General features: G+C 42.2%; 1 protein-coding gene across 1 annotated transcript in view; it reads right to left on the minus strand.

Moving 5' to 3' along the window:
- Positions 1-264: 264 nt before the first annotated feature.
- LOC105548228 overlaps positions 265-21,694 on the minus strand; it is a 123,574-nt gene continuing 102,144 nt past the window's right edge. The window contains 2 exon segments of the mRNA XM_011992139.1: positions 265-620; positions 623-798. Coding sequence (XP_011847529.1) covers positions 265-620; positions 623-798 — 532 coding nt within the window.

A 21,694-nucleotide genomic window follows, 5' to 3' on the forward strand; every position in this document is an offset into this window, starting at 1 on the left:
GGCTATCAAGTACCAGTATCTTCACATGTTGGTCAGCTGTTACATATGGCCCATCAGTTCACAACTGAATAGCATGTACACTACATATTCAAATCTGTAATCTTTCACAGCACAGTAACAAAGTTATCAGGAAAACAGGACTCCCACAACCAAAGATGTTACAGAGTGCACACAATTCTGACAGGGAGCACCATGATCAAGGAGTGGTTTTCTTTAGGAAACAATTCTACTAAAAAACATGAGAATAGAAGTCAAATAAAATGTTTAAGACATTAAATGCAGGACTGACTCCATATTGCCATTTAATATACATTCTAGGATATAAAAACTAACCCCCCATCTATGGAATGTTAAGCTGACACCCGAGACAGTCAAAGCCTCCCATAATTCAATATCCCACACTATTTTCTAGTTGTACCAAAAAATAAACCAGCAAATGATTTCACCTCTTAAAAAAAAGCATTTACACTTAAAAAATGGGATGAGGTGGGATTCCCTCCTTCTTAAAAATGTTTCTAGAGCTACTAAAAAACTTGCATTTACAAAATAGTTGATAAAAATATTCCTCTGGATTGTACAAGAAGGGACACAGGGACCACTGGTAAGACATGGTATATGGTATTAATCAGACTTGGCTTCTTTCTCTCCTGCTTCATCAGAGGCTGGACTCTCCTCAGTTTTCATTTCCCCGTTTTCTGCAGGTGAATCTTCTTTAGTTTCTTGGTTAGCCACTTCGGCCTGTTTTCCCTTTGCTCCCCTTTTCCCTTTTGTTTGCACTTTTTTGTCTGAAGATTTATCCTTCACTGCTGCCTTTTTCAGCTTCACTTCCACTTTTGCAGGAGGTTAAGCTGACAACTGCCCCGATCTCCTCTTGGGCTCTTCCTTGGCGGCCCCTTCGGCGGAGCTGACCTGCGGGGACAAGGAGACCCGCCAATCTCCATTTAATATTTTTAGACCTCGGTTGACTGCCATTTACTATGGGTAACAGCCCTGACAAATGAAACCTCAGGTAAGGGGACTACTGTGCAGGGCTGTGGGCATCTACAGTGGGGGATTGCTGGAAATGCTTGATGAACAGCATGAATGGCGATCACATGCCCTCAACCGAAACAATGGAGACATCTTTTTCTGTCTTACAAAGAAGGCCTTTTGCGTCTTCTCTCCATTACTTAATAAATCCTCACAGTACCTCAAAACCTTGGATTAGGCATATTTTTCTCAAATGTTAAGGCTCAGCGATAAATTCATTAGTTTTCTATTTCTGCATTAGAAAATACCCCAAACATAGTGACTTCAAATAGCTTACATCTATTATCAAAGAGCTTCCCCAGATGGGAAGTCTGGGTATGAGCTAGGTGGGCGTTCTGCTCAAGGTCTCACTTAGCTGGAATCAAGGGTCAGCCAGGGCTGCAAGTCCCTCAGAGGCTTCGCATCCTTTGCTAGTCTCACTGGTCCTTGGCAGAATTCAGTTGCTTTGGGTTGTTGGAGTGAAGTCCCAGCTTCTTGCTGGTCGTTGTTTGGGGACTACTCTGGGTTCTGGGGGTGCCCTCAGATTCTTGCTACATGTCCTGTATTAGCAGTTCACAACATGACTGTCTGCCTTTCCAACATGAGCAGGAAAAATCTCTCTCACTTCAAATATCTGAACTCTTGTAAGGTCTCCCTGATTAGCTTAGGCCCACCCGGCATAATCTGTCTTTGTATTAACTCAAAGTCAACTACTTAGGGCTCTTAATTTCATCTGTTTATACCTTCTGCCATTCATCATAACCTATTGATATAGAGAGTGATATTCCATTATATCCATAAGTGCCTTCACACTCAAGGGAAGGGAATTATTCAGGGCATATACACCAGGGGGCGGGAATCTTGGGGGCCATCTTAATAATTTTGCCAACAGAGACACAGAAAGGCCACTGCAGTTAGAAGCCAGTCTTGAAAGTTGATTGAATTGATGTGTTTAGGACCATCTTACTAGCTGGCTTTATAGAAAATCTTGGAGTGTTCAACTAATTAATTAAAAGACAGAGAGAGAGAGGAGAAAGCTGGTATGAAACGGTTTGATTTGGTGCTGCAGGTAGAGAGGGCCATGAGGGCAGTGAGGAGCCAGGTATGAGTCAGATCAGCTTCCAAGTGCCAAATTTCCAGCGTATGCCCAAGTGCCACGCTGTCTCTTTAACAATGATATATGTGGCATTCTTAGTTGGCCCATGACAGTGTATCTGATTGTATCTCCCTTTTGATTTCTTTTTAAGTTTTACTTCTGAAAACAACACTATTATTTTTGCATGATTCTCTTCTCTCTGGAGTGAACATTTGTTGTTCTGCTTCTTGCCCAACTGCTTAAGATGGCTCATTATTCTATAATATGTGCAGTATTGGCCAGAAGTAATTTTCCTTTTATTTTTGCCCACAAGGTGGAAAATTAAGGATGAAATACAACTTTATTTTTCCTTTTCCCAGAAAAGGTGACAAGGTAGTTTTTTCTGCCTGTTTTTCTATTAGCAGTGAAATATTATTTTGGCTATAACAGTTGACTACTTCATCCTATTTTGGCAAAATAGAATGTAGAGAGACTCTACTTTTTTATCCATTCCAATGTGATAGAGAATTTCAAGAACTGTAGTAGTAAAGAACTACTTTTCTTCTTTTATAGACCTTTTCTTCTGTTTACCTTTCACATCATTTTATGACCAATACCTAAGATGAGCTAATTTGATGAGAAAGTGTAATTTTTTTTTTTTAGCTAAGGAATATTTAAAGAATCCATAGAGTCCTGGAGCAGCCATTCAGTATTTATTCAACACAAATTCTTGAATAAGTACTATGAATATAGCACTGCCCCAGCCACTTGAGACATATAAGAAAGATCTGGTTTCTGCCTCAAAGAGAATAGTTAGTAGGAAAGCACATAAGTTCAGCATCAGACAGACCAGGGTTTGAGTCCTTGTTCTGCTACCCGCTGGATGTAAATCTCATGCATATTCCATATTTCCCTACTTCTCAGTTTCCTGTCTGTAAAATGAGTGTTATGAACTCTGTTTCCTTATATTGTGAATATTAAAAGACTCCAGTAAGATAAAAAATATATTACATCATGACCAAGTTAGGATTATATGAGAAATGGATGAATCATTTAATATTAAAAATTCCATAAATATAATCCACCCATTAACCAATCATTAGAGAAAAACCATATGATCATCTCAGTAGATACAGAAAACACATTTGAAAAAATGATGTGGTTTGGCTTTGTGTCCCCATACAAATCTCATCTCGAGTTGTAATCCCTTTGTGTTAAGGGAGGGACCTGAAGTCCCCATATGCCGAGGGAGGGAAGTGATTGGATTATGGAGGCAGTTTCCCCCATGCTGTTCTCGTGATAGTGAGTTCTCACAAGATGCGACGCTTTTAGAAGTGGCAGTTTTTCCTGTGCTCACACTCACTCTGTCCTGCCCCCTTGTGAAGAAGGTACCTGCTTCCCCTTTTGCCTTCTGCCATGACTGTAAGTTTCCTGAGGCCTCCCCAGCAATTCAGAACTGTGGGTCAATTAAAACTGTTTCCATTATAAATTACCCAGTCTTGGGTATGTCTTTATAGCAGTATGAAAACAAACTAATACAAAAAAACTTCAATATTTAATCATGATTAAAAAGAAAGCTCTCCGCCAACTCTTATGAGCTTCCTTATGAGATAAAGTGCCTACCAAAAACCTGGAGTAAACGTCTTTATTAATGATGAAATGTTAGAAGCATCCATTTAAAATCAGTCCTTAGCTAATAATGGTCATCTGTCATCAGTTCTTCATTTAACATTATACAGGACTTACACAGCAAGACATGAAAAAGAAAGAAAACTGTAAGAACTGAAAAGCAAGAAACATGACTCCTAATATTTATGGAGGATATGACCACCTACAAAAGAACCCAACGCATCCTATATACAAAGAATTAGGGTTTAAAAGAGAGGTTTTTAGGCTGGTTTAATATATGATTAGTATGTAAAAACCAATTTTATTGTATACTCTAGCAACAAACAGTTGGAAAAACATGTATTAAAAGGTTTTTATTTATAAAGAATCTAGAAATTAATATAACAGAGAATTTGTCAGATCAATATGGAAAAATGTATAAAATGCTTTTCAAGTCCTTACCCAGCTTGTATTCCACAGTCAATAATTATAACCACTCAGATTATAGGCATATGCTCAAATCCTTTACATTTTTCCTGCTTTAACATTATGGTCTGACTAAACCGAATTCATAGTTCTATCCAACACTTCCTCTAACCTATATACTTGCACCTGCGCAACTGAATGTGCTGGAATACAATAACACAAACTTGCTGACTGGTTTTACTTTAAATTCAGAATTGCCAATCTCAGTTGAGCCCTACGAAAGCCCTGCAATTATATTATCTTCTTTTGGTTCACCCTTGCTTCCCTTCTCTTAGACAAGTGTCTTCAAAATGGACACATAACCATAGAATCACCATATGATCCAGAAATTTCACTTCTGGGTATATATCCAAAAGAATTAAAAGCAGAGGCTTAAATAAATACATATTTGTATACATCATGTTCACAGAAGCATTATTCAAATTGCCAAAAAGTGGAAACAGCCCAAATATCCATGGATAGATGGAAAAACAAAATCACACACACACACACACACACACACACACACACACGAATATTATTCAGCTTTTAAAAGGAGTGATAGTCTGATACATACTACAGCATGGATGAATGTTGAAGACACTACACTAATGGAAATAAGCCAGTCACAAGAAAACAAATATTGTGTGAGGTACCTAGGATAGTTAGTTTCACAGAGACAAAATGATAAGACTGGTTGCTGATGGCTGGGGATGGAGGAATGGGGAGTTGCTTAATGGGAACAGAGTTTCCATCTGGGATGATGAAAAAGTTCTGGAGATGTGTAGCAGTCATGGGGGCACCACAATGTAAATGCACTTAATGCCACTGAATTGCACTTCAAAATGGCTAAAATGATCAATTTTATGTTTTATATATATGTTTAATTACAATTTTAAACAAATGATACATGAAGAATTTCTAAGAGACACGTTGGCAAGGACGCTTTTAAGGGAGTCACTTTGCAAATTTACACTTTCCCCAAATTACCTTGCCTGAGAACATCTGAAATTTAGGAGTTTCCTTTCACAATTGCTCTTCTCTTTTTACGAAAATAGGAAAAATACATTCTTCTTATCTGTTATGAATCTTAGTATGCTCCATGGCCTAGTCCATAAGGAATTAGATACAGAAACAATCTGAAATATTGGTATTTGTGTTAAAAAAACAAATGAGTATTATTGGGGAATATAACTATTGCAGCTCAGTTTCCTATTCTTTGCTTTTAATTAAACTGAACAAGAACTAATTACATTGTCAGTTGATAGATCATTAAAAATATTTTTTAATAATAGATATAAAAATGTTTGTAAAAATGCTTTTTGGAAATAATATTTGTGATTTCTACTACATAACTCAGAAGAGTTTCAAAAATTCCATAACTTTGCTTTAACAAAAGTCGTTCTCTTCCCAGCTGGTTATATAAATGAAATTACATCTTTTGCAATGATTTAAATTTATAATGAAAAATTTTAGTTGCCACTTAAAAAATATATGAGGAAATATCATTTTTCAAAATTATTTTAGGAGGTATGAAAGCAAAAAAAGTTTGATGATTGCTAAACTAGCGGACTGCTTCACATTATTTCCTCTCTTCGCAAAGCACCAACTTCTCCCAGATTCTGTTAGCTGATGACCTTGCTTTTTGTTGCACTGAGAAAATGGACACAATCAAAAATGAACCTCCTTACCACAAACCACTCATCATATCTACACACCCACAAGCATCTGTACACACACACTCCACCATCTCATCCCTCCTGTTTGTAGAGATGAACTCTCCAAGCTGTTAACCCAACCCAAGCCCTTTCCTTACGCTCCAGGCACCACCCCTCCTTGTTTGTTCTGGGGCATTGCCCAGCAATTCACTTCTCTTCTGCATCATCCAATTTTTGCCTTTATACTGGATCATTCCTATTAATATACAAACGGTGTTATTTCCTCTCATCTTAAAGACAACAAAGCCTGTCTTGATTTACTTTTCCTTCCATTGACCACCCATGTCCTTCATCTCTTTATATGTAATTTTACAATTTATAGCAGAATTCCTTGAAAGAGTTGTCTATTCTCAAGTCTTTAATTCCTCTCTCAGACCCACTTCAGTGAGGTCCCCCTCCCACTACCATTGCTCTTGTCAAGGTCAACAATGACCTGTGCTTTGCTGTGTCCAGTGGTCAGTTCTTAGGCCTCATCTTCCTGGACCTATCCAGGTCCTAGCAGGTGACACATTTAATGCTCTCTCTGTGAAATCATTTTTTTCCTTGGCTTCCCAGACACCATACCTTCCTGACACCATACCTTCCTGGAATTGCTTCTTCTCAGTCTCCTTTGCTGCTTCCTCCGTGCCTATCCAGCTTCTAGAGACTGGACTAATCCAGAGTTTAGTCCCAGACCTCTGCAAGATCTTTTCCATCTGCATGCATTCTCTAGGCATCTCATCCAGTCTCCTGGCTATAAATACCAGCAATACCAGCTTCTCTGCTTGCTCCAGGTAATGCCTCTTTCCCTCCAGATAGATTCTCCACCTTTCTCTACCCTGGTCTCTTCCCGGCAGGTTGGCTGGTATGTACTTTATCTGCAGGCCTCTGTGCCTTCTGGATTCTGGCTGGTTGTAACTAATGGTGAGTGGTTGCAAGATATTAAGGGGAAAGAGAAGAGTGATATTGAGCCTTTTTTCCCTCAGCCTCAACTGTGTGAAGACATTCAACCAAAGATAATGTCTCTCATGGACCTCCTTGGGTTTATTATTATTATTATTATTGTTATTATTATTATTAAATATAGGGTCTCACTCTGTTGCCCAGGCTGGGGTGCAGTGGCATGATTGTAGCTCACTGCATCCCTGACCTCTTAGGCTCAAGTGATCATTCTGCCTCAGCCTCCCTGGTAGCTGGGATTACAGACTTGAGCCACCATGTCTGGGTAAAGTATCCATCTTGATCCAGTTCTCCACCTCCAAGTTCCTGTAACCCCTATCTCCCTTGTTCTTTGATATTTTAAGTAGAGCACTGGTGTTCTACCAGCTCTTGTGTTCCCTGTACCCCCACCTGTAAAAACAGTTCCTTTGTAAATAAACCCTCCTTAAATGTTCCTAATTTGAGTATTCCACCATTTTCTGTGGCAATCCTGAGTGACACATCCAAATGTCTAGCATCATTTGGAGCCTCCCTTCTGAACTCCAGTCTTCTCCATCCAGCAGGCTACAGGACACCACTTCTGAGATGTCTCATAGAAACCTCAAACATCATGTCCAATATTGAGCTCCTTGCATTACCTCCAGCCTGATCTGCCTCCCTTCTTCCCATCTCAGCAAAGGCAACAACATCCTTCCTGTGGTTCAGGCATGTCCCTAGGACTAATCAGTCTTTATCATTTCTCACACCTCACACAGTCCATCAGCAAATCCTGTCAGAGCTGCTATGGTTTGGAGATGTTTTTCTCTTCCAAACCTCATGTTGAAATTTGATCCCCAGTGTTGGAGGTGGGGCCCAATGGAAGACGTTTGGGTCATGGGGATGCATCCCTCCTGAATAGATTAGTGCCCTAATGGAGTTAATACGTTAATAGATTCTAATAGACTTCTTACTCCATTACTTCCCATGGAGCTGGTTGCTAAAGAGCCTGGCACCTCCCCACTCTCTCCTGCCTCCTCACTCACCCTGTGGTCCCTGCACAGACTGGCTCCTCTTGGCCTTCTGCCTCAATTGGAAGCAGCCTGAGGCTCCCACCGGATGCAGATGCCCAATCTTGAATTTTCCAGCCATCAGAATCATGAGTCAAATAAACCTTTTTTCCTTTATAAGTTACCCAGCCTCAGGTATTCCTTTATAACAACACAGTGCTTCTTTTCACTGGCCACTGCTCACCACCTCATTGCCACTATGCTGGTCCAAGCCAACATCAGTCTTCTCTGGATGAAATGGGCAAAAACCTTGAATAAACTTTCAGAGAAGCAGAAACACAAATGACCAATGTTCACAATACGTTTAATCTCATTAATATCAGAAAAATTCAAGTTCAAATTTGTAATGTAAATTGCTAGATTTAAAAAATATCGTAAGTGTCATAAAACAAAGTGTGAGTGAGGATATGGAGCAAATGGAACCCTAACGCCTGCTGGTGGAAATGCCAATTGTACCATCATGGAGAAGACAATTTGGTATTACCCCCAAATGTGAACTTCCCCATGTGTACCAGGAGACCTATTTTGGAATGTTTACAGCAGCATTGTTTATCATAATAACAAAATCAAACAACACCTCTCAAAGAAACACAATTTTGAGAAGCTAGAAAGAACTCAGATGTCCATTGACTGAATCAGTAAATGAACTCATGAATATGAATAAATAAATTATAGTATATTCATACTATATAGTTTATGGCAGTGAAAATGAACGAAGCACAGCTGCACACTGGCTTTCTCTTCGGTCCTCCTGGCCCTTGTCGCTCACGCCATACAGCTCAACTCCAGAGTGGATCCAATAACATGGTCCATCCAGTGCCAGTGTGGGCTTTCAGTGCGGTCCCAGCTCCCTTCCACTTAAACGCCACCTCTGACTCATCCTGCTTCTGGTTTTATCCACCAAATAGTCACTGGACCTCACCTCCAACGCAAGCTGTGTGTGTCTGTGTGTGTGTGTGTGTGTGTGTGTGAGAGAGAGAGAGAGAGAGAAAGAGTGAGAGAGAAAGAGAGAGATGATTCTTGAGGAGAGGAGAGAGAAGATTCCAGAACAGTGTTATGATTCTGTTAGGAAGAGGAAGGAGAGAATGGATGCTGGATATGCCCGCACGCAGCCACTGCCCACCACTGCTGGTTTGTTTCTGTGTCTCCTATCATACTGTAAACTCCTTAAGGGGAGAAACCATGTCAATCATCTCTGCATTCACCTACCACAGTGCCTGGCACATGCCAAACATTCAAGAAATATTGAACAGAAGCATAGCATAAGAGAGACCTAACTGGTCAGACCTATGGAAACAGACCTAACTGAAACAGAAACCAGGTCAAGAGCCTCTTGCCAGAACCAACACGCTCCTTGGGAAAGCTGCTATCGAAAGATAAGGAAATGGGTGGATGACAAATTAGGAAGTAGAGGCAGTTTAAGGGCTACTCTGAGTGGCAAAACAAAAGCATCGTGCTCAGGTACAATGACCGCCCCTGGGGAAGGGAGCTAAGTTGGCAAGGCTGTGACCACCATTGCCTTTTAATGAAATCTTCAGAGGTAACCCCATAGCAAGGTGATATTTTCCTGATCTTAAAAGAAGCACAGCAGGAGTTTTTGTTCTCCAGCCGCCAAGGCGTGGAATACGGTTTGCCATCCAACTGGAACAGCATTTTTGGCATCAGTGCCTTTCGGTAGCTTTTCCCAGCTTGCCCCCCGCATAAGCCAGCCACTGCTGAGGCAGGCTGCGGTGGCACCACGATGCAGATGCACCAGGCCCCCTGGGCTCACCCACTTGCCCCTGTGTTCCAAATCAGCCCAGTGTTAATGCTTCATACCCCCATGGTGATGACTCGTTACAACCCCTGTGTCTGAGAAGGTGCCAGAGAATTCAGAGAAGAGAAGCTCAAAACTGTCCTGACTTACAGTCAAAACACTAAGATCTGGCCAGTGTATGCAAGTATCTCAGGACCGGTATAGGGGGCACTGAATCCAGACTGCACTCTGCTCACCAAGCTTGCGGGTGGGGTGCTTCCTCCATCTGCCTGGAAGATGGGGCTCTTTTCTTCTCCTAGATGCTTCTGCTTGCCAAGCCAGGGCTGCATCTGCCTAGAGGGGCCCTCTCATCTAACTGGTACAGAGGCACAGTGTTCCCTTCCCATCCTGTCCCTAGGACAGATCCAGAAGCCTTGGGCTGATTTGAACTTGCTTTTTATTCCAACAGGAAGTATGCAAGTATGCAAGAACCAGCAGCTTTCTTACTGGCAGTGAGACCATCCGAGATGCTTGTCCTCCTTGATCCTGTTCTCTGCCAACTTCCCATTCCCCTTCCTGCAGATGGGCCGTGATCCTGGCCTATCTTCCCAGCCTTGCTCATGGTTATCTCTGTCTTCCTGGTTGCTGTCTGTCTGCAGAGCATCCTCTGACCCATTGATCACCCTGCTGGTGGGGGCCGTGGCTGCTCTCAACCTGCCCCCTGGCTCCTCGCCAGGCTGATTCCTGGCTCATGGCTTAGCCCTGAACTTCCGCTTGTTTGTGCCTAGGCTCCTGCCTGATTACTGACGCCATCCCTGAATGCTGCTGGCCCGGGCTTTCAGTCTTGACTCTGGGCTTCAGAACTTATAGGCTTGCACTGACAGCAACCTCTGATCTGGACAGGAAAGGGTTGTTTTCCGTGGATGGAGTGTATCTGTCCACCCCAATTAGACATCTTGGAGCAGCCAGGCCCAGCTGGCTGAGCGTGCTATACATGCCCCTGTTTACGGATGGCCTCCTGGACCCTCTTTCTCTTCCAGCACTCGCTCCCCACCCTGTTCTTCTGGTCAGCAACCAGAGGTCATTCCACTGGTGTCTGTAACCCTGTTAATCTTCTAGATTTCAGATGATCTTTCTCAGCATTGTTTAAGCAATTTGCTCACAGACTCCATCATAATATCCTTTATAGCTTTACCCAGCTTCTAAGATTCTCCTAACCTGTGTCTCCCCAAGGAGCCACCCTCTCTCCTCTCCTCCCTCCCTCTCACACACAGCCTGCTTTGGGAGTGGGGTCCAGACACCATTTAGTTCTGGGCAGAAGCAGGATGAGTCAGAAGCCTAGTTTAAGAGGAAGGGAGACAGGCTGCCCTGAAAGTGCGCATTGTTGCTGGAACAAGTTGCTGTTCCCATTCTGGAGCTGAGCTGCACGGTGTGTCTGGACATGAACAACATGGGCCAGCAGGGCGACAGAAAGCCAGGATTGCAGACGAATAAGAGACTAGACATTATGGACTAAATGTGTGTGTTCCTCCCCACAAATCAATATGTTAAAGTCCTAACCCCCCAAGTGATGGTGTTGGAAGATGGGGCCTTTGGGAGGTGATTAGAATTAGATGAGTGTGGGATCCTAATGATGGGAGTGGAGGCCTCATAAGAGGAAGAGTCTCTCTCCTCATGTGTAAGTGTGTGTGTAAGGGTGTGTGAGAGTGCGTGACTGTTTATATGTTTCTGTGGGTGTACATGTGACAGTGTATGAGTGTGTGTACATGGTTGTGAGTGTGTGGGCATGTGTGTGTGAGTGTATGTGAGAGAGTATGTGTGTGTGAGTGTGTGTGTGTGTGTGTATATGTGAGTGTGAGTATGTGTGAGAGTATGTGTGTGTGTGAGTGTATGTGTGTGTGTGTGTGAGTGTGTGTGTGTGCATATGTGAGTGTGAGTGTGTATGTGAGTGTGTGCATATGTGAGTGTGAGTATGTGTGTGCCCCATGCACCAAGGAAAGGCCATGTGAGGACACTGTAAGGAGGAGGCCATTTGCAAACCAAGGAGAAGTTTCCTCAACAGGCACCAACCCTGCTGGTACTTTGATCTTGGACTTTACAGCTTCTAGAACTGTAAGAAAATCAATGCTTAAGCCATCCAGTGTATGGTATTTTGTTACAGCAGCCTGAGCTGACTAAGATACGGGAGGAGATAATCCTGTCAAAAGCCTGGGAGAAAACATTACACTTTGAAAAAGTGAGCTTGGAAGTCATCGTGCCTCCTGCTCCCTTCCCCTGCCCCCAGCCCCACTTCTGCTTGGGATCTTCAAAGAACCCAGTTCCCTTTTCCCCCATAATTCATTCTGTCCACGTACTCATTCCAGCACACTTTTTGACCTTATTTCTATGGCTCAGCTCCAAGGTGCTTGCCTCAGTCCCCTGGGCTGCAGGAGCCCACTCTGTACTGCTCCTTTGCTCCCACCCGACCCTCTCCCAAGAGATAGTTTTGGCATTCAGACAGCTGCCCTGCACCTGGCTCCAGTGAAGCACGAATGCAGTGAGGGCAGCAGTCCTTTCTTTACACTCCACAGCACCTAACGTGATTTGGGACATGTGTCATGACTAATCCATGTTCATTAATTGATTGATGAATAGATTGATTATAAGAACATTTTCCATTACACTTTATAATGTGGTATTTTTCTAAGTGTGCTATAAGGACCTGTTGTACCAGAATCTCATTGAATGTCTTCTAAAATGCAGATCTTGGACCCCACCACACCCCTTGCAAACCAGAATTTGTGAGAAGAGAGCTCTGGCATTTGTGTTGTGGTGGATGAAAGATGGTTACAAATTCTTTGACATTTTCCCCATCTAGAGGTGGGATCTATTTCTCTGCCTCTGAAATGCCTATGGCTTCTCTGATCAATGGAACGAGGCAGTGCCAATTCCAGAGCTAGCATAGGTCTCTGGGAGCCCTGGGCCACGAGAGCAATGTGATGAGACACTAAGACCATGTGGAGACAGAGGAAAACATGACTGAGCTAGCTTTACAATCACCCTCCAATTTTCCAGTCATGTAGGTGAAACTATCTTGGACTCTCCAGACAAGACCACCCACCAGCTGAATACCAGTGGGTGACCCCAGTCAATCGCATGGAACAGAAGAATCACTCAGCTGAGCCCTGCCAGAATTCTTGATCCGCAAAATCCTGAAATGCAATTAAATGGTGGTTGTTTTAAGCCCCTAAATTTTAAGGTGGTTTGTTAAATAGTGATAAACAACAAGAATACGCAGGTGTCACAAATTCTCCAGGTTATTTGTATCCTAGAATGTAGGAGTCATTGCTATAAAAGGATCTGACATTAATGAGTAAAATTTTATGTTAAAGAATAGAAAGGATAATTCATTTCATAATGTGTTGTCTGCATATCTTAGGGGAAGGAAGATGTGGTAAAACGAAATCTCACAATTTATGTTGTTGGTACTCATCTTATTGGACAGCAGGCCGGATCTGCTCATAGCATAAACAAGAGAGGGCCTCCAGCTCTCCTGAACTTTTCTAGACAATCCAATTGCCACAGACAGTGTTAATAAACAGTGTCACCCCAATGGAATAAAATTTAGCTTTGGATTTAAAATGTAGTGAGCCCTGAAAACATTTGGTTTGGACATGTTTCCTTAGTCTATGCTTCCAGGCCAAAACTAAGATGATTTTTTTTTTTCTGGTTTGTCTCTTGGGAGTATATTTTAAGACTAAGCTTGTGGTTTTTTTAAGGTTTTGTAATGAAACCTTTAGGCTTGTGAGTCACATGACTGACCACTTCTTTTGCCGTAGTTTTGGACAAAAATCACGGACCCTACAAGCCCCATTGGGATTAGTGATTTTTGTTTTGATTTCTCAACAAAGCAGTTTGGACAAATCTGAGAGATTTTTCCAGACTCAGCAGAGATCTGTGTGAAACTCAGCATCTTCCTTGGATGCTTCAGCTCAGCTTCCGTGGGTTTGGATGGACCCAGTGCTTAAAATGGAACTCTAAAAGCATAAAACCACATGAGCCAAAAATATTTTCCAAAATGAGTTTAACTAAGCTGAAGCTGCTGGGATGTGTGCCCTCTCTGTGCAGACAAGCAAATGTGTCCCTTGCAACTTGATCCCCAACTTGCCTTCAAGCACATGGCATCTGCAGTGTCACCTGCTGAGTAAAGCTGTCCCTTAGAACTGAACTCAGGCCTCTTTAGACACTCATCAGAGGTGCTAGCGTGTTTCTAAACACTTGATAATTTAAGTTGGGCAAGAAATTCACCTCACCGTTTATTTTTATTTTGTTCATCTGAATAACAAAGTGCCCATATGGTGGTATCACTTGAGGATAGCTGACAAATAAACATTATCATCTTTCGAGCCAGTGGTCCTCAAACAGCAGGCCTGGTAATGGCAGGGCTGCTTCAACACTGCTTGGGGCTCTGGTTACAAATACAGATTCCCAGGCAGCCCCGCCAAATCGGAATTTCTGGGTGGGAGCCCAGGAATCTTTGTTTTTAATGAGTTTCTCAGATGATTGTACACATCCAAGTTTAGGAAACACTTTTGTGTTTAAAAAACACTTCTGCTTCTGGCTGAGATGAAGTTACAGGGACTGAATTTATCCTCCTGCCTGACACAACTGAAAAACTGGGCAAAATGTGTGAAAGAATGGTTTTTAGACCAGGGACATCAAGAGCCAGCGTGGTGATCTCTGCAAGGGGAACAAATGAGGTGGACCATAGGATAGCCCCAGCTCACTGTCTGAGGAGTTTCTGGGCTGCAATGCAGAGCATGGTGACCTCCCTGAGTCCAGGGGATAGAGCTGGGAGTCCTGGAAGCCACAGTGGCTAAAGGAGAGCTGGATACTGCTTGCTGTATGACATAATCTCTTTATCAAAAGAGATGATTAGGCCTGGCGTGGAGGCTCATGCCAGTAATCCCAGCACTTTGGGAGGATGAGGCAAGTGGATTGCTTGAACCCAGAAGTTCGAGACCAGTCTGGGGAACATAGTGAAACCCCATCTCTACAAAAATTAGCAGGGCATGGTGGCATGAGCCTGTAATTCCAGCTGCTCAGGTGACTGAGGTGGAAGGATTGCTTGGGCCTGGGAGGTCGTGGCTGCAGTGAGCCAAGATCATACCATTGCACTGCATCCTGGGTGACAGAGATGATTAGAAGGCAATGGTATTTTGCTCTCCAAATGATTTGTCTTCATTTCATAGAAGAGTCATCCCACGGTAGGGACCTGGCTGCTAAATTACTAGAGGCCTGTTCTTCCAATGTTCTGTGGGAATATTCTGTGGCTTTGGGAGAGGTGTGAGAGGTATGCAGCTGCTAACATGGACTAAGGCCAAGCAAAGAACGAGTTTACTACATGCCCTTGTCTGTGTTTTTAAGATAGAGATATTGACATGTTGAGATGTGCAGAATATTTCTGTGGGAAACATAGTGAAGTGTTGTGTTAGTTACCTCTGAGGAACAGGCCTGACTGCCTGGGATGTAGTGAAAGATTGTTTTTACTGTACACGTTCTGTACTGTTTAAATATCTTACAATGCACATGTATTTCTTTTTCAACAAAAAAGCTAGTTAAAATAAAGTATTAAAATAAATAAATCACCTTAAGGATTTCATTAAATTTTTAATAAAATTTCATTTCATTTCCACAAACTCACTCGTTATATAACTCTAGGAAATATCTACAATGTAAAGCAATTTTTATAATACTCATCTATGTGATGATTTATTCTATATGTCATTCACAATTTAGTTTATCTTTTATTCGTCTGGCATATATATAACACTACACAAAAAATGACAACACATTTCTTCATTATTGTGTTTCAAATTGTTCAAAAGACAGGTTATTGTCTTTGTTGCCTATTCATTTCCAAAATATGAGTTTAAAAGTGTTTAATTGTTTTGGAGATCTGGCCCAGTCCTACACAATGCCCAGCATCAATTATCTGGCTACATACACATTCCTGCTGTCTCTGAAATCTACAAAATTACTCTATTTGAGACTCTTAAGCGTCAGAAAAATAAGGTATTTCTAAGGCTTTCTTTGTCTCTATGTTTAGGTGTATATACGATAAAGAAAAGCTTCTGGGTGGAATAAATGTCCATGCCTCAGGCCATGGCCAGCACCCCAACGTGCTAACGCAGAGACCCAGGGTGAGGGCAGCTCTTCCTCAGGGTACACTGTACCGCACTTGCCACTGTGTTTTGTGTTCTTTTCTTAAAGTCAGCATACACATGTTTTTGTTGTTTAGCAAAAAAGATGAGCTCTATGAATTATCTAAAACTTTTAGATTTTGGAAGTTTAAAGAGTTAAGGGCCTGAAGAATAGGTTTAATCAAAGAACCAAAGTCAAATAAAATGATTCTGGGAATCTAAATAACAGAAATCATTTCCATTCTTCCAAGCTGCTGATATCCCATCATGTCTTCTCTATGCATGGATTCCCACCACTAGGACAAAAAAAGCAAGTTCCTTTTCTCCTAAATTCTTTCTCAAAAACAGTGGGAAAGGGAGGAAAATATGGATATGCTTGTGTTTGCTTGTATCGGCATGAATCCTGGGATGATACACGAGAAGCTAATGATGTGCTGACCTTCAGGGAGAGAGGGTGGGGAAGGGGCCGGGCCAGAGCAGATGGGGACAGACTTCTCAACATACACATTTGTATATTGTGTTGATATTGCCACATGTTAATACATCACCTAGTTTTATTTTTATTTCTTAAAGACAAGTTCTGTCGCCTAGGTTCTAGTGCAGTGGCTCAATCCATAGCTCACTGCAGCCTCAAACTCCTGGCTCAAGCGATCCTCCCACCTTAGCCTCCCAAACAGCTAGGACTACAGTCATGTACCACCGTGCTTGGCTAAATTTTTTATTTTTTGTAGAGACAGGGTCTCTCTATATAGCCCAGGCTGATCTCAAATTCCTGGCCTCAAGCAATCCTCCTACCTCAGCCTCCGAAAGTGCTGGGATTACAGGCATGACTCATTGTGCCATTTTAAAAATTAAAGTTAAAAAATATTTCTCAAAGTTTATCTCTTTTCATAAAACCTTTATATAATAAGCCTGTGCCTGGGTCGAATGGATCGAAGTTGCACAAACTGACTAAAAACAACAGGAAGCTGGAGCCTAACCCTGTCTCCCTCCTGTAGTTATCAATTTGAGTGAAAAGGGATCTCAAGAAATTGTCATTTCTTATGCAGCCAACAGACACATGAAAAAATGCTCATGATCACAGGTCATCAGAGAAATGCAAATCAAAACCACAATGAGATACCATCTCACACCAGTTAGAATGGCAATCATTAAAAAGTCAGGAAACAACAGGTGCTGGATAGGATGTGGAGAAATAGGAACACTTTTACACTGTTGGTGGGACTGTAAACTAGTTCAACCATTGTGGAAGACAGTGTGGTGATTCCTCAAGGATCTAGAACTAGAAATACATTTGCCCCAGCCATCCCATTACTGGGTATATACCCAAAGGATTATAAGTCATGCTGCTATAAAGACACATGCACACGTATGTTTATTGTGGCACTATTCACAATAGCAAAGACTTGGAACCAACCCAAATGTCCATCAATGATAGACTGAATTAAGAAAATGTGGCACATATACACCATGGAATACTATGCAGCCATAAAAAAGGATGAGTTCATCTCCTTTGTAGGGACACGGATGAAGCTGGAAACCATCATTCTGAGCAAACTATTGCAAGGACAGAAAACCAAACACTGCGTGTTCTCGCTCATAGGTGGGAACTGAACAATGAGAACACTTGGACACAGGAAGGGGAACATCACACACTGGGGCCTGTTGTGGGTGGAGGGAGAGGGGAGGGATGGCATTAGGAGAAATACCTAACGTAAATGACAAGTTAATGGGTGCAGCACACCAACATGGCACATGTATACATATGTAAAAAACCTGCACGTTGTGCACATGTACCCTAGAACTTAAAGTATAATAAATAAATAAATATCAGACACCAATTAAAAAAAAAGAAATTGCCAAATTGACTGATTTCTTTTGGCTGCCACTTTTCACAGTCTTATGTCAGATGAATCTCTAGGTTCTTAGAACATTTTGAAAACTAAGAGAGAAAATTCTACTTTGTGTAGCTTTTCCTTCACAGGCATTTTGGGCACTTCACTACAGAATAACCTGCGTACATATTAGGAAAACAGAGGTGAACTAAACAAAGAGGAGCTAAAAAGTCTAAGCGATTTTGTGTGTGTGTGTGTGTGTGTGTGTGTGTGCAGGGGCTGGGGAACATTGGGGAGAGGGTAAAGAAGGACTAGAGGTATTTCCCAGTGTAAACATTAGAGGTTTAATTTTTGCAAAGCAGCTTTTCTGGTGAAATATTGCTGACTGTATTTGGAAGTTGATAATATAATTCAGTTCTCCTCTGGGCATTGTGGGTACCCTATTATTTTCTTGGTTGAAATGCTTTCTCCCCACCCCAGACTAGTAGAGAAAAACTGAATAATTTCATATTGGACACTTTCCTTTTGGGGAATAATTTAAGCACTACCATATGTCTTCTTATTTTGTCCTTCTACTGTCTCTCATGAACCGCTGGGCTTTGAAAATGCACATAGAAAACAAACACAAAGAAACACTGGAGAAGTGTGTGTGTGTGTGTGTGTGTGTGTGTGTTTAAAATCACTCTGGTGATTCCTCAATCACTGGGCCATGGTAATTATCCAGGAAGGGGTTTGAAGATATGCTCCACTGAAGGGGAGTGATAACAACCTTTAGAAACTGCTCAAGCCCTAGGAGCTAAAATCAGCCTGATGGTGGCTGCACAAGATGGGAAGAAATCATCATTGAAACTAGACCCAAGGAAGAGCGCATGAAGTATGTTTGCCATCAGCCACCAGCATCAGAACACTTCAGGCCCAGGTAGCAGGCGTTTTACCTGCGATGAATGGCTTGCTCTGAGGCACTCCTGTTGAGTTGGTGTCTCTTTCCCAGTATTGTGTGGTGTTATCGCGCCACGTTCACAATGGGCTGTCAGATTTGCCAGAGCAGAGGCCTATTTCTGAAGCATCCTAATCAGCCTAGAAATAATAGTCCAGTTACCTGATTTTTTACACAGTTCTTTACCTTTTCCCAGCACCAAGGAGTTGTGTAGCTAACATTATTCACATCAAACAACTGTGGAGGTTAAAGTTATCTCAGATTTGGAGCCATATAATTTACTTGAAAGGTGCAGTGATTTTTAAAGTACGTTTAAAGGACTCAGCAAACCGATTATTCAGAAGGCCTCTGGTCTCTGAAAGCTGATTAAATCATATAAATTATCAAGACACTTATTTCAAAGATACTGAGAAAATCAGAGTGTTTTTGGAAGGTGCCTGCGGCCCCAGCATGCCTTCACATCCTCTGAAGAAGAAGGGTCCCCGTCTCCTCAGCTGAATCAGGATGGGCTGGTGACAGTGAAGGATGGTAGAAGTGTCGCTGGCGTGACTTCCAGTGCTGGGCTAGAAAAGGCCACGCTGCTTCTGCTTTGCTGTCTTTGGCCGCTTACTCTGGGGGAAGCCAGTCAGCATGAAAGAAGCCCAGCTCCATCGAGAAAGCGACATTGGGAAGCCCTTCTGGTCACAGCCCCACTGGGCCTCCAGAACAGCCGGCATCCCCTGCCAGCCATGTGGATGGGCATTTCGGGCACGCAGCCCGTGTGAGCCATCAGGTGATTGCAGTCTCGTCAATATCTGACAACAGCTTCATGAAAAACCACATGTGGCAAGGGAGCAGCCCAGCCCTTCTTGAGTTCATGACCCGTAAAATCATCTTTTTAAAAAATTAACCAATTGGTTTTTGGTTTACACCACTCCATTTTGGGGTCACTTGTCCCACAGTGCCAATGGCAAAGAACTTTCTCTCCTTAGATCTTCTGATCATTCCAGCTGCTCACTTTCACTTCTGGGTCTTTATATCATGGGTGCTTTTATCCATTTTTCCTTGGGTTTATCTTTTCACACTCCACACATAAACACACAGACACATACACAGCTGCACATGGACAGCCACCCGCATGTACACAAAATCCATCACTTGGCTCAGTTTTACTCCCTGGGTCACTTAGTTCTACCCTCATTTTTCAGCTGAGAAGACCTTGGTCTAGAGATTAAGTTTCTCACCCAAGGTCACTTGGCTAAGTAGTGGCACAGCTGCAAGCACACCCAGGTCTTCTGATGCCTAGTCCAGTCTTTTTCTCATTTAATTACTTTAATTTCCCACTGACCTCATAAAATATAATGGATCAGTTCTTTTCGAGTTCAGAGACCATAAACTCTGAAAGTGCCAAACAAGATCCTGGGTGCAGTCCCTCCTTTGGCCCCCTAAGAGTGTCCAGTGGACCCCAGGTAGCTGCCTGCAGGTCTCTGTCTGATTGGGGAGAGGAGGTGAGTGAAGAAAGGAAAAAGGGAAGTGCCAGGGGGACCTAGCCTACTCCCTGCCTTCTTCCTCCTAGGCCTGCATTCTGAAGGCACCACACTAATTATGGTTAGAGTGCAGGCGGGGATTCCCGAATGTGATGGAAAAATGCCAAACTCCTCCTTCAAGCTTCTATGTTGGACACTTCTAAAAGCAAAAGTATTTTAAAATGGCACATTGCATATTTTGGAATCAAGCTTTAAAAAGATGAGTGATTGGGACAAAAGACTGAGAAATTCTCTGGTAACCAGGACTGGGGCTGCTTCACTGTGGGCAGTGTGTGTCTGTGTGCTTTATCTGCTGCTCAAAGGCCTAGGCAGGCTGTCATTAATACATTCTCAGCCGCCCACTGCCCCAGAGTTGCCCCAATTTTTCTAAGCCCTACAGCATTGCCATTCCGTGTGTCTGGTGAGCGAATGAGAGCCAATGAATAAGAAGGCCACCCCCACTCTGTAATGCTAGATTTCTGTTCCCTTCAACTATCCTGCCCACAGTCAGATCTCCCTCCTCCACCCCCCACCTACCACCATTCTCCTACACCAAAGAATGAAGGATGATTACAAGTCTTTTACAGGAGGTGTGGTTTAGTTCAATATGTACTGTTGGTTCTGCAAATATGCTGGTGGGAGGTTGACTATGCATGTTATGTGCCATATGCCACCCTGTTGGCTGGCATGCAGTGGGAAGCCTGAAAAGCAAGGGCACAGAAATGGATATTCTTTCTGCTTTTGAAGCACAGGCTTTAATAATAATAATTTTAAAAACAAGAGTTTTTGAGAAAAAAATTCACATAACTACCGTTGTGTTAATTCTTCACGGATTCCTTACACTGAGCACAATTTGCCTCTCAAAAAAGCAGCAGCAGATTAAATCAACCTCTTCAGATCCATAAAGTCATGTTCAACTAGATATACCTCACTTTGTGTGCTCGATATATTCTGGAAAAGTTATGTGTAAATTGAATTTTGCAAATCTTGTCATATTTCAGATAATTCTCAAGGTGCTTTCAATTTAAATTGGTTCCATTTTGTAAAGCAAATAATAACTTTGTAATGCAAATAGTTACTCCCTAGCTTATTTGTTTTGTAAGTTTGGGCTCTTGTATTTACACGTTTTTTTTTTCTAAAACAAGGTACATCTATAGATAAGAGTAGACAGTAGGACTTTAATTTATAAGTAATACAATGTAAAAATATAACATATAAACAAAAATCATTTTAGAAATGTGATCTAGCAATTTAGATATTTGCTTTTTAGAACTTTAATGTAAGAACTTGCGCCTGTCCCAAACGTAGACCTTGTAGCATCACAGAGAAGTGCACAGTAGACTTTTCTTAAGGCAGTCTGGCAACACATAGCAAAATATGGAATCTAATTGTGAAAAGATAAACGTACCAAAAAGCTCATTGCAGCATTGTTTACAATAACAAAATATTGGAAGGAACCTAAACATAATCAATAGAGAGATCTTTTAAATAAAAATATTATTTTAGGCCAGGAGCAGTGGCTTATGCTTGCAACCCCAGCACTTTGGGAGGCCAAGGTAGGCAGATCACTTGAGGTCAAGAGTTCGAGACCAGCCTGGCCAACATGGTACAGCCTGGTCTCCACTAAAAATACAAAAATTAGGCCAGTGTGATGGCACACAC

This window comes from Mandrillus leucophaeus, unplaced genomic scaffold (genome assembly GCF_000951045.1).
Source record: "Mandrillus leucophaeus isolate KB7577 unplaced genomic scaffold, Mleu.le_1.0 Scaffold403, whole genome shotgun sequence".
Taxonomy (NCBI): Eukaryota; Metazoa; Chordata; class Mammalia; order Primates; family Cercopithecidae; genus Mandrillus; species Mandrillus leucophaeus.